This window comes from Hyperoodon ampullatus, assembly GCF_949752795.1.
Source record: "Hyperoodon ampullatus genome assembly, chromosome: 17".
NCBI classification, from domain to species: Eukaryota; Metazoa; Chordata; class Mammalia; order Artiodactyla; family Ziphiidae; genus Hyperoodon; species Hyperoodon ampullatus.
The window spans coordinates 15,284,414-15,298,134 of record NC_136930.1 but is presented as its reverse complement, the minus strand read 5'-3'; the positions used below and the strand labels follow the sequence as shown (position 1 = coordinate 15,298,134).

The 13,721-nt window shown below is 42.5% G+C and overlaps 1 protein-coding gene across 8 annotated transcripts in view; it reads left to right on the top strand.

Annotated features, from left to right (window-relative positions):
* Positions 1-6,265, top strand: part of EYA1 (EYA transcriptional coactivator and phosphatase 1) — a gene marked incomplete at both ends in the record, with an annotated part of 324,574 nt that extends 318,309 nt beyond the window's left edge. For all 8 annotated transcript variants that reach the window (XM_079722297.1, XM_079722296.1, XM_079722292.1 and 5 more), the window contains one exon: positions 6,185-6,265. In XM_079722297.1, coding sequence (XP_079578423.1) covers positions 6,185-6,265 — 81 coding nt within the window. The remainder of the gene's footprint in view (positions 1-6,184) is intronic.
* Between the last annotated feature and the right edge of the window lie 7,456 nt (positions 6,266-13,721).

Here is a 13,721-nt window from a genome sequence, read left to right as displayed (position 1 = left end):
AAATTAGGAGAAAAATAAGAGCTTCTTTTGTTTAAAAAAAAAGACAACATTTTTAAGGCAAGTTTTTGCTTTTAGTTTTATTTAAGTGAGACATAGGGATTGCTGAGTACAGAATTTTATTATTCTAAAGCCACTACATTCGTTTAACGTAATGAGCACATACTGTATGCCAGGTCTTAAATTGGATTTCATCTTTATTCTTAAAGAGCTCACTCCTGTCCAGAGGGGATACAGATATACAAATAGTCAAAGAGCAAGGCTGTGTGGTAAGCTTCATGAGTTCTCAGAATATCTCTTTATTTACAATTTGAGAAGTATTTGTACCTCCATATGCAAATTTTCTAGAGATAATATATGCATAGGAAAGCACAGATCTGTTCTTTATTTTTTATACAAATGGTAACTATACACTTTTTTTTCCGTGCCTGCTTTTTTCACTTCATATATATCCTGGTGGTTATTCCATATCAATACATGGAGCTCTGCATCTCTAATTCTTATAAATGGCTGCATCACAATTCCATTACCTTGATATGTTGTAGTTTAACAAGTCCCCTGGGGCTTAACATTTCATTGGTTTCCAGTGTTTATTATTACAAACAGTTCTGCAGTGAGTGGTCTTTATGTGGTTCATGCGTGGGTAAGTATATCTGTGGGATGAATTCCTAGAAGTGCAATACCTGGGGCAAAGGTTATGTGCGTTTCTGGTTTTGAAACATTTTCTTAATACATTTTTAATAATTCAGCAATATTCAAATTACATGTGTCCACACACCCAGCTTTTTATATTACTGATCTTATGTATACCCAGAAAGGATAAATACCAGACAAGGAGGAAAGTTGGCAGAAGGGGATTTGGAAAGCTGCACATGTGCGCAAGAGGAACAAAGGCTGTGTCATTATTTTACCATGAGGGAATATTTTGGTTCTAATGATCCCAAACCATGTGCTATTTCCCAAGATTTAGGTCTTGGTGCCCACTTCTCTCAGTATATGCTAATCTTGATAAACTAACTATATACACATCAGTTTAGGCTATCACTGTTGTTAAGATTTGTGGTTTAGCTGTGTTTTAGTCCCATGGCTCTAGTTACCTGATGGACTTTCTCCATGTAGGTATCCCATTTCATCCACCTGCATATCAGCAGATGAATTTTACTGTCCCAAACCAGTTCGCCCACTCAGATTTGTTTTGGTGTTCTCTACCTCCAACCCATCACCCATTAGCAAGAACTCTCTCTTTACAGTGTGTCTCCCGTCCGTTGCACCCACTCCATTTCCACTGTTCCTTTGCCTAGTTTCTCTGCTACCAGCCAGCCACACCTCCAGTCCAGCCTTCCTTTAGTGCCTCATTAAATTGCTTAACATACTTCTACCTGGAAAAAAATATCTCCTTTCTTATTAGTGTTTGTTATGAACACACCATTCCAGCCCCATCTCCTCCACACTAAATACTCTGTGCATCCCACCTTTGTCACATACCATCTCCTGACTGGGAGTCCCATCCCTCTCCATCTACCTAACCAAATTTGCCCATTTCTCAAATTCAATACAGGCCCAATTTACCCTCTCCAGCTTACAGCTGAGTTCTCTCTGAATTTATCTTTTTTTTTTTTTTTTTTTTTTGGCGGTACGCAGGCCTCTGACTGCTGTGGCCTCTCCTGTTGCGGAGCACAGGCTCCAGACACACAGGCTCAGTGGCCATGGCTCACGGGCCCAGCCGCTCCGCGGCATGTGGGATCCTCCCAGACCGGGGCGCGAGCCTGCGTCCCCTGCATCAGCAGGCGGACTCCCAACCACTGCGCCACCAGGGAAGCCCTGAATTTATCATTTTGATTCTTTGTTTTCTTGAGATATAATTGGCATTCAGCACTGTATAAGTTTAAGGTGTACAGCCTAATGACTTGACTTACATATACTGTGAAACATACTGTGAAATAATTACCACAATAAGTTTCATTGACATCCATTATCTCCTATAGATACAAAAAACATTTTTTTCTTGTGATGAGAACTCTTAGGATCTACTGCTCCTAGCTTTCATATATATCATAGAGCAGTGTTAACTGTAGTCAGCATGTTGTATGTTACAGCCCCAGTACTTTTTTATCTTATAACTGGAAATGTGTATCTTTTGGCCACCTTCATCCAATTTCCCCTCCCCAACCCTTTGCCTCTGGTAACTACAAATCTAATCTCCTTTTCCATGGCTTCTAGTTTTTTGGTTTTTTTAGATTCCACACATAAGTGAGATCATACAATATTTGTCTTTGTGTGACTTATTTCACTTAGCATAATGCCCTCAGTGTCTGTCCATGTTGTCCCAAATGGCAGGATTTCCTTTTTTATGGCTGAATAATATTCAATCATGTATATATCACAATGCCTTTATCCATTCACCTGTCACTGGACACTTTGGTTGCTTCCATGTCTTGGCTATTATAAATAGTGCTTCTATGAACATGAGGGTGCAGATATGCCTTTGACATAGTGTTTTCATTTCCTTTGGGCATGTATATACCCAGAAGTGGAACTGTCTAATCATGGGGTAGTTCTGTTTTCAATTTTTTGAGGAACTGCCATACTCTTTTCCATAGTGGTTGTACCAATTTACATTCTGACCAACAGTGTGTAAGGGTTCCCTTTTCTCTACATCCTCATCAGCATTTGTTACCTCTTACCTTTTTGATGAAGGCCATTCTAACAGGCGTGAGCTGGTATCTCATTGTGGTTTTGATTTGCATTTCCCTGAGAAGTGATGGTGAGCACCTCTTCATGTACCTGTTGGCCATCTGTATATCTTCTTTACAAAAATGTCTATTCAGGTCCTCTGCCCAATTTTTAAATTGGATTATTTGTTTTGCTATTGAGTTGTATGATATTAACCCCTCATCAGATATATGGCTTACAAACATGTTTTTCTCACTCCATAGGTTTTTTTCATTTTGTCAAACGTTTCTTTTGCTGTGCAAAAGTTTTTTAGTTTGATATAGTCCACATGTTTATTTTTTATTTTGTTGCTTTTGCTTTAGGTGTCATATCCAAAAAATAATTGCCAAGGCTAATGTCAAGGAGCCAAACATTTTTTTTCAGTGTTTTCTTATAGGAGTTTTATGGTTTCTGGTCTTACATTTAAGTCTTTAGTCCTTTTCAGGTTAATTGTTGCATTCTTATACATGTGAATAGCCAGTATTCCCAGCAACATTTATTGAAGAGACTGTCTTTTCTCCAGTCAGTATTCTTGGCTCCCTTGTAAAATATTAGTTTAGCATATATACATGGGTTTATTTCTGGGCTCATTGATTCTGTTCCATTTTCCATGTGTCTGTTTTCATGCCCATACCAATACTGTTTTGATTACCATACCTTTATAATATAGCTTGAAATCAGGAAGTGTGATGCCTCCCCCTTTGTTCTTTCTCAGGATTGCTTTGGCAATTTAGGGTCTTTTAGTTCCGTATACATTTTAGGATTGTTTTTTCTACTTCTGTAAAAAAAACACCATTGGAATTTCCATAGAGATCACATTGAATCTGTAGATGGCATTTTAACAATATTAATTCTTCTAATCCATGAACATGAGATACCTTTCCATTTATTATTTGTGTCTTCTTCAATTTCTTTCATCCATGTCTTATAACTTTCAGTGTAGAAATCCTTCACTTTTTAAGTATTTTGTTGTTTTTGATGCTTTATTGTAAATGGAATCACTTTCTTTATTATCAGATCATTTGTTCTTAGTGTATAAAAATGCTGCTGATTTTTGTATCCTGCAACTTTACTGAATTCATTGATTTGATCTAACAGTTTTTTTCTTGGAGTCTTCAGGATTTTCTATATATAAAATCATGTCATCTGCGAATAGTTTTACTTCTCCCTTTCCAATTCTGATGCTTTTATTTATTTTTCTTACCTCATTTCTCTGGCAAGGTCAATTTGATTCTTAGTCCCACACTGCCTTACATTGTAATGAAATAGTTTCAGCAGATATGTCTTGCCTGCTGGTTCTTGGCAGTAGGATCATACGTTATGTATGTATATTACTTTACAAATCTGCTGTAGCTACAGAGCTGTACAAGTAATAGAATATTTTAATGAAAAAGTTTATAGACTTTATTAAACCTAGAAGCAACCCTGAGTCATTTCCCCTAAACCCTTATTTTGCAAATAAACAAACGGGCTCCAGGGAGATTAGTAACATGACTTTGAATCATGACAAAAGTCAGAGTTGAGAGTATAACCCAGGCCTCCTCATTCTAGAACCTGCTTTTCTTTTCCTCTTTTGCCACCATCTCTCTCTGTCTTCATATAAGAAATATTTGTTCCACGCTAAACATTGATTCAGGAAAAAAAATTGTTTACTTTGCACCCAGTTGCCCTGGGAAGCTCTTGTAGATCCATAAAAGCTTCACATCAGTATGTGCTTAGTTAGGGAAAATGTTATTTTGCAATATTAGTTCTAATTATTTGTTAACACAGGTTTGACTCCCCTGTTCTCTCCGCTAGACTCAGTCTTCTTAGAATTAGTCACTATTAAACGTTAATCATAACTCTCATTATTATTAATAAACTCTTTAACAGGACTAACCAGGTCCTGCACCACTTGGCTCCTACAGCCGGTAATGTCACAGCCATGTCTTTCTCTCTCACAGCCAGTATTCTAACAGTGAACTTCTTTATCCTCTGCCCCAGCCCCCTTCACATGCACAGAGACATTACATTGCTCTTCTGAATGATCAGCCTTTCATAACTAGCTCAACTATCACCGCCTCTTACCAGTGTCTCTCCCAGTTCCCCAGGCAAAGTTTAGGTGAACATTCATGATTGTTGTTCATTTCTGCTACTCACCCACAGACTGTGAGAGGGTGGGCCGGGAATGTCTTCTACACCGTGCCTGTGAATGCAAAAAATCACTAATGAATGAACGCAAAATAGTACAGTCTACTTTTATGATCTAAAATTGCCAAGTGGAACATCCTAAATTTTTGAAAAGAAATCTCTAGTACTTGGTTCTGGACAGTTATTGAAGGATAACAAAAATAGAGATACTCCAAAATAGTATAGAATCCAGAAAGGTCTACATATGCTATTGGACTGTGGTATATGTTTTTAGCAGATTACTTGTTAATAAGTAACAATAGTTTGCATCCCCAGAATAACGGGTATGTGATCTGCACCAAAATAGTTAGTAGCTCCTACTGTCACTTACAGATAGTCCCCCCAAAAAACTCCTCAGTTCTAAATTCTGTTTGCTTTCATGCCATATTCTCCTAATAGTGTGAATTGTTTAAAAATTCCCTAGACCTATAATTGCAAATTATACTCAGGCCTTCACATTATTTTTTGCGTAGAAAAAACCAAAATGTTTTCTGTGGGCTTAATAGAATTTTGTTCTCTGAAGTGTGATGATTATCTTTCTCTTATCAAGAAAAAGATTTTGCTGATACATAAATACTTAGTACAGTGCTTTTTGAGCCGTAAAGTTTATAATCATGTTTTTATCCCTCATGGACGATATAACCTCTTTTTTTTTTTTGGCCTGCTTTTCTTGTCTCTGGTTAATTCAGGCGTTTCACAGACATTCCCGTCATTTAACATCATTTAAGCTAGATTTCTAGATGTTTTAAACTACCACCAAAAAAACCAAAAAACTATCTTAGATGTTCATTTAAAATTTCCCATATGGTAAACCTGTTTCAGGGTCAATGCAAAAAAACGAAAAAAAAAAAAAAAAAGTTGCTTCTTACAGGAGTAAAATTAAGTTTTGCAAAATGTAAAATACTACCAACTAAGGAAAACCGCTTAAACTTGCAGCATGAAAAATGCACTGGATCCAGATTTTGAAAGGCAAATGTTTGACAAGGTTTTGTCCATAGCCACTGGATTTTATTTGAAGCTTGAAATCGGCATTCAAGTCGCAGTGTAGGTCTGCTTAAGAAATACCCATCACCTTCTTCAAAGGAACAGATTCCTGAATTACATTTTAAAATGCAGTCCAGTATTCTAAGGGGAGGATTAAGTTTGAATTTGTGTTTTAAACAGATGTGATGTTGAGATCTTAACTGGCAGTTTTCACGGTACCGAATAAGGGGATGTGGGCAGCATGGTGGATTGCCAAAGCAGCCTTTCAGGGCCTGTGCTGGGAGTGTCCTCTGTCCTGACCACGTTGTCTGCCCCTTTGCAGCACGCCATGCCCTTCTGGAGGGTCTCCAGTCACTCGGACCTCATGGCCCTACATCATGCCTTGGAACTGGAGTACCTGTAACAGCCCCCTAGCACTTTGAAACCACACAACCGCCCCGTGACCAGGGACACACCCAGCAGGCTGAGTCCCGAGTCGGCGCCGGACTCCAAACTAGCGATTTCAACATTTTGATGCCCAGCTGCTGTGGGTCCTCGCCTCTGCCCTTGTGGTAAATGAAGGACCACATCCCTTTCTTCAGAACAGCTGTTGACTCTAGTACTGTGAATCCAATGCAAATAAGCCATGAGAATGTTCTAGCACAGTGTAACGTGTCTTGGCCACATTAACTACATGGTTCGAACCTGTGAAGAAAGGACCCGCAGACGCTTTACGTTTTTAGCATCTTCAGTGTGACCTAAACAGCTTCTCCAATACAGCAAACTTGATTGCACAACAAAGACTGAAATGGGTTTCCTGATTACCAGTGGGGGGATTTTCTTGTAAAGGTTTACTTTTTTGGTGTCTTATACCCAGGGTCATCTGTACATCTCTACTTATTTATGAACAGACTTTTTAAAAAAAAAAAAAAAAAACAGCTTTATCGAGGTATAATTCAGGAACCATACAGTTCATGCGAACAGACTTTTCTGACATCAAATAACTGAAGAGACAGTAGCATGATGAGAGAGAAGCGACTGAAGGCTTTGGCCTCACGACACAGCAAGTACTTTAAATTTTAGCACATTGCAAAGTAGTTTAAAATATGTCTAATTTAAACGTATAATATGTACATCACTGAGACAATCATGTACAGAAAGAATTTTGGGTGTAAATTTGTAATAATGGATGATTCTTTTACATATTGTTTAGGAAAATGATATTGAAAGGTAGCAATGCCTTGATAGTGAAGTATGAGGCAGGATATGCACAGACGTGCAGTGCCTTCTCGAAGTACTGGTATAAATATGTAGATAATGGATTTTTTTTTAAGATCATGTTGTCAAGACCAAAAGCATGGATGTCAAGTGTCAATAAGATTTTGTTTTCCAATTTTTTTTCCCATCAGTTCTTTTTTTATGCTGTTAGGAGGGCCTTGGTAAAAGAACACAGCAGTGTCTGTCTTAAATAATTTTGGGGAAAAAAGCCCTCTTAAAACCTCACTTTTTCATTGTCAACACTAATGTAGTATATGTAACTACTTGGAAAAAGATTATTCAAATGCTCCTTCCCACAGAAAGAATGTAGATGATGGATATATTTTACTAATGAAATGGTTCATGGACTGGACACTAGCAAAGTTTTCATGTGCTCAGATGATATTTTCTCATTTAAGGAAGGACATTACCACATATCTGGAAATCAGCAAAACTTTGTATTACTTCCTACATTCATGTTCCTTCTGTTTTCCTCCACACTCACCTCCTACCCCACCCTCCCAGGAAAGTTCATTGCCAGCAGGGGACACAGCCCAGTCATCATCACCAAGAAAATAATGCTACTCTTCACCCCCATTCTGTATTACATGACAAGCATAAACCTGGGAAATAAAATTTGTCACCTTTGTAATACCCTAATAAAGTTTCTCCAAAAGTGATCCATCAGTTTATCTAGACACTAGTTTCTCTCATCTAAAGCCTTCCGTTGTCATGAAATTACTTTCTGGATGAATTTTCTTTAATAGTGTATTGAGGGAAAAAAATAACACCAGCTTTGACCCAAAGTAGCTAAAGAGCTACTCTGTCCTTTTCTGAAGTTTCATGTTGCTGCTAGAATTAGTCAGTCAGTTGTGAATTTCTCAAAATCGTTTTAATCATTCAATTCAGTTTGTTTTTCCTCTTTTGCTTGAAGCAAACAGAAGTCGACAATTTTTCAGCCTTAACATTTTACATTTTTGTACTCTGCAGACTGAAAAGACAAAGTTTATCTTACCCTTACTGTATAAAGGTGTGTTGTGTCCACAACTGTGTACAGAATTTTTCTTCATTCAATTTGTGTTTAAATTAATAAAACTGATTTGTGAAGTACTGTAAGCTCCTTGACTTGTCAGTATTTTCTTCATCTCTTGGTTCTAAGAAATAGCAGGATCTTGGTTGCATTAGAAAGCTCATAGTCCAACAAAAGGAAGTTGTACAGAGCAACTGTAGTAATGGCTTTATCAGTCCTTGAGAGGACTAAGCTAGAAAAATTACAGCTGTTTCTTTGATCACTGTAAGAACAGATGAATGGAAAAGTTCTTTACTTCCTCCGAAAACTATATAAAGCTAGACCTCTGCTCAGACTTATCTGCTATAGAACAGAATTCAGCATCAAGTGTCTTGGATGCCAGAGCATAGATTTAGCCACTTAAATACCCAAGGGACAGCAACAGAAACGAGCTTCATCTATAAAGAATGCCCACAACATACACCGCTAAGATCTGGCCAGATTAATCACCGACAAAGAGCTACAAAACAGCACAACTTGCTTCCTCCTGAGATTTAATCTTGGAAACACAACATTCATACATACAAACACGTGACCATCAAACATGCAGTGGTCTGACTCATTTATCAGGCCCAGGATGTTCGTTTTTCACATGCACACACTAATGAAGTGTCTGCGCATGCTCAGACACCCGAGAATGAAAAGTCTGGGGAATGTCTGTAAAGAGAGGCAGGGGTGGGGACCAGAAGGACTTTTGGTCTCAGGTTAAGAAAGTATGGAAAACAGGCAAAATGGAGAGCATACCCTCAAGAGATGGATTTTCTAAAGCGCCACGTCTAACATGACCCCCTCTGGCCAAAATGCTTAAAGGGTTCCCCTTCAACCATAGATTAGAGCCCATATTTCTCTACCTGCCATTCTAGAGTTTCCAAGTCCAGCCTCTGCTTTCTTCCCCATGTTGTCTCTCGTTATTCTTAGGAACAAACCTTCAGTCCATATAGACTGGGCTCCTTAAATGGGCCAAACAGCCTGTAAGCATCCCCGCCAAATCTCTGCTCAGAGCTCTCCCATTGCCATCAATGACTTCCTCCACCTTTAATCCACCCAAACCGTGTCCAGCTCCAGAGCCTTCACCTCTGTAGAACCTTCTTTCCCACCATGGCACACAAGTGTTAGCGCCATCTCTTGAACTTCTCTCATCCAATGTCCATAGTCTTACTGGCCGCTCAGACTATATTCCCTTAAATAAAGGCTCACCATGCCCCCACCACTGTCCGAGATGCTGAGGACAGGAGGTCTCTGCTCATGAGGATGGAGTTTACATCAGAGTAGGTGGGAACAGACAAATGAATTACTGAATGAATGAGTGAATACGATACATTCAGTCGGAATGAATTCTTTGTGGAAAATTAAAACAGGGAATATGGGTAGGTGACAGGGCTTCCCTGGAAAGGATGGACAGAACTGCGACGTGTGAACGGAGACCAGTTGCTAAGAAGCAGGCAGCATGTGAGCATGAGGAGCAGAAGATACAGTCAAAGGTCCTCGGAGGAGAAAACTTCTACTTACTGTGTTTTAGGAGTGAAAGTCACACTCGGGTCCAAGAAGAGATGATCTGGGAAAGGAATGGAGACGGGGAGAGTCTTGTCGAGGGATTTGGATGCTATTCTAAATGGCCGCTGAGGGGTCTACACAGGGTTGTGACCCAATCTGACACACACTTTGGAATGACCGCTCTGGCTGCTGGGTGGAGGATAGGCTAAAGAAGGGTGAGAGAAGAAGTGGGGGAACAAGTCATCAGGCTAGCAGGGCAGAGTCCAGGAGAACAGCAGCCAGGTTCAGGTTAGGACGGGGAAAAGGACACCTGGATTTATTTGTAGTGACAGCGAGGACAGCGCTTGGCTAATGGGTTGAATGGGGGGAGCAGTGAGACACAAGAGGAGTCTGGACACCCCCAGAGTAAGGGGTCTCCCCACCACTGTGAGATAGTACACCTAGTGGTGAAGAGCCTGGCCTCTGCAGGCAGACTGCCTGGGTTTGAATCCCAGCTTCCCATTTTAGTTAGCCAAGTTGTTTAACTTCCCTGTGCCTTAGTTTCCTCATCTGTAAAAAGGGGATAACAGGGCTTCCCTGGTGGCGCAGTGGTTGGGAGTCCGCCTGCCGATGCAGGGGACACGGGTTCGTGCCCCGGTCCGGGAAGATCCCACATGCCGCGGAGCGGCTGGGCCCGTGAGCCATGGCCGCTGAGCCTGCGCGTCCGGAGCCTGTGCTCCGCAACGGGAGAGGCCACAACAGTGAGAGGCCCATGTACCACAAAAAAAAAAAAAATGGGGATGACAATAATACCTACTTCAGACCGTTATTATGAGGACCAATTAAGTTAAAATGTGTAAATTGTTTGGGACACTGCTTGGCATATTTTTTAATGCTGCCCATTACTATGCTGGCTAAGTATTCAGACTTTTTTTTTCTCCCCAACTAAAGAACCAGCTCTTTGACGGCACAGACCATTTACAAGGGGACTGCATTTTTCCGGCCTAGTCTAGGAAACAGGATGAAAAAGACCATCTAGTTTCTGACCTCAAGCACTGGGATGGTGGCTATTAAAAAAGAATCACAATGATAAAGGAGGATTCCGTGCGTGGTCCTGCTGGCGTGGGAGGTGGGGAGAGCAGCGCAGCCTGGGCAGGCGGGCAACGCCGCCCCGAAGCTGAGCCCTGCCGGCTAGAGCTGGCCTGAGCAGAGTGGGGAGAAGGGAGCACAGGAGAGAGGCCGAGAGGGAAGGTGAGAAGGGAAGACAGGCCACAGGACTACAGGAGCGCGGGGAGTGTGGGTCAGAGTGGCCGGGAGGGGGAGGGGTGAGGGCGTGAGCTGTGCTTCACTTCCAAGCAAAACTTCAGGCTTAGTGCTTTCATTACCCACGAGCATGGCTATTCCCCTTTCACGGAAGAAAGATAGGAGGATGGAAACAGAGGTTGCCTTCAGCCTCCTGCATTGCAGCACAAACAGCCTGGGACCCTTCACTGGGGCCACGATTCCACATTAAACTAGACTTAGATGTTAGCCCTAAGTAGCGTCTAGCGGAGCCCCTTTTATTATACAAATTACAAAACTCAGGTTACTTGCTCTGTCCAAGAGGTCACAGCCCAATCAGGCAGAGTCATAACCCCAGGCGACTCTTGGATGCAACACAGAATCATGAAAAGATCATGGGCTCTCAGGTCAATAGAAGTTGGCTTTGCCCCGTGCTCCATGGCTCCACACCAGGGCTTTCCATTTTCAGGGTGTATTTGGCATCCTGTCCACCGTTAGTACAATTGTCCAATGATGTCTAAATGCTTTGGGTTGTAAACCTCAGCACCTCAATTCTGTGTCATCCTTCCAGGGACTGGTTTAAAATTTGTCTTCCAATCAGCATTTACACACATCCAATGCACATGCATTCTGTAATAACTTTTAAAAGTTGCTTTTCAAAACATTTGAATAGGGCTTGGATGTTCCCCAATTCAAGTGACTATAAAGGAAGCCATTTGCTTAACAGAATGTGGAGATGCTGCGGCGGACAGCGTGGGTTCATTTCAGACCTGTAAGACATTTCCTTCCAGACCCTGGGATCCCCGACACTCTCTTTCTGCAGCTACAGAAGCGTCAGCTGACTCACGTCGCCCTGTCCCTCCCACTCAGGATGGTTTCTTGACAATCCAAAAGGAGACGGTTAGCAATAGCACTTCTTTCTTTCAGTGTCTCTCAGAAACGTTTCCCTTTCTCTCCGTTCTGTGCAATTATCCAAACTGACAGGCGAACTTGTGGCAGAAGAAATGAAAGGGTCTGTAATTTAGGAAACCTTTGGCTCCACTCACTGAAAGCAGGTTGTTTGTAAAGAGGAAATCCTGACCTCAGCTAACTGGCAAACTCTGTCAGAAGCAATAGAAGGAAGTGAAGGAGAAAGAACAGCGCCGGGGATTTGTATTGGCAACAGAAGAAAAACGGATGCCCTGCCAGAGGGAAGCCCTTCCGAGAGGACTCTCTGATGGGGGGACCAAGCGTGCCCAGAGCTAGTGCGTGTGCAGCTATGCACCGCCTGGTGGCTCTGGGCTGGGTCTGTCGGCTGGTCTGACTGGGGGACTTGGCTGCCTGGGACCATAGCTAGACAGACCATCCTGAAAACGGATTGCCTTCGCTCCTGCCTGCTGCTCCCAGCACCCCGTGGCTTGTCCCACTTCTCTAGTGGCTTGACATAAAGCCCCAGGACCCAGAGGTGGGAAGGGAGATGAGCTACCTCATGTTTCCCACGTTGGTGCCGCCCACCGACTCCCCCCACCTCCTCCCTCTGTCTGCCACCCCATTTAGCAGGGACCTCTGGGTAACTCCCCAAGAAAGGAGGCCCCCTCGAGCCCTCATATCCTTCTACCAGGGGTCCTCAATGGGCTGCCCGTTGAAATTGCCCGGGTGCTTAGAAAACTCCCTGAGCCCCTCTCTACAGATTCTAATTGAATTTGTCTAGGTTGGGGCTCGAGCAGCAGTCAAGGTAAAGAGCCATTGCTTTGGGCCAACCAGGTATGGGAAAGGCCTCCATTCAAGGCAACTCCCAGCAAGGCTGGGCCATGTGTGGAGTGTGAGTTCCCAGCTCCTGGCCTTTCCCTTCCAAGCCATTCCGATTCCCGGTAGGCCATGCCTATGCCCCGGAAATCCTTATGACCCCCAACTCGATTCCATTCAAGCATCTAGGGAGTTTCTCCTGTGAGTGAAGAGTTCTGCCTGGTGTCAGGGGTGTCCCTAGGGGGGTTCCCCATCTAGTGGGGAAACAGAGAGAATGTGAGAAAAGGCAGGTGTGACGAGGGCCTCACTGGATGGCCAGGACACTGGAAATCTAGGGGGACAAATGTTGCAAAGAATTTTAACTTATGATGGAAGCCCAGAGGGGACAGCAATGGATGTTGGCTGGGGAAACAGGTCTCATTGAGGGTATGACATTTTCATCGACCTAGATGAGATAAAAGAATAAGATGCTGATAGGCTCCTAAACCTAGGTTCCTCATCCTCTTCCGGATTAATGAGAGAGAGAACTATTTAATAACTGCCGGCTGCAATAACCCAAGTGAGATGTAAGGAGGGTCTGTCCTAGGGCAGCCCTGGGGATAGAAACATGGAACCCATTTCACAGGTGTCCCAGAGGCAGAGCGAGTCCTGAGTGTGGGGGGCAGACTTCCAAGGTTCTCTTGCTGTGCCCCTCCCTCCATCCAACACTGGATAGGATCCGGCTGGATCCAGCCAGGTGCCAAGTTGTGCATAATTAAGTCAGAGGATTATAGCTGAGGGGAAGGTGTTGGTTCATTCTAAATTTCTCTCGAACTCAGACCTGGAAGGCTTTGCTGTCTTTGGGACTAATTATATGTATCATTGAGAGAGAGAGAGAGAGAGAGAGAGAGAGAGAGAGAGAGAGTGTGTGTGTGTGTGTGTGTGTGTGTGTGTGTTTTGCAGTGAATTATTTCAAGGAGCAAGAAGAACATCCCAGTTTCCTGGATGGTTCTCGAAGTGCAGCAATCAGGCTGAAACCCTTTACGTGTAATTGGGAAAGTGACACTTTTCCATTTCAAATTGGGGGAAGCGGGGT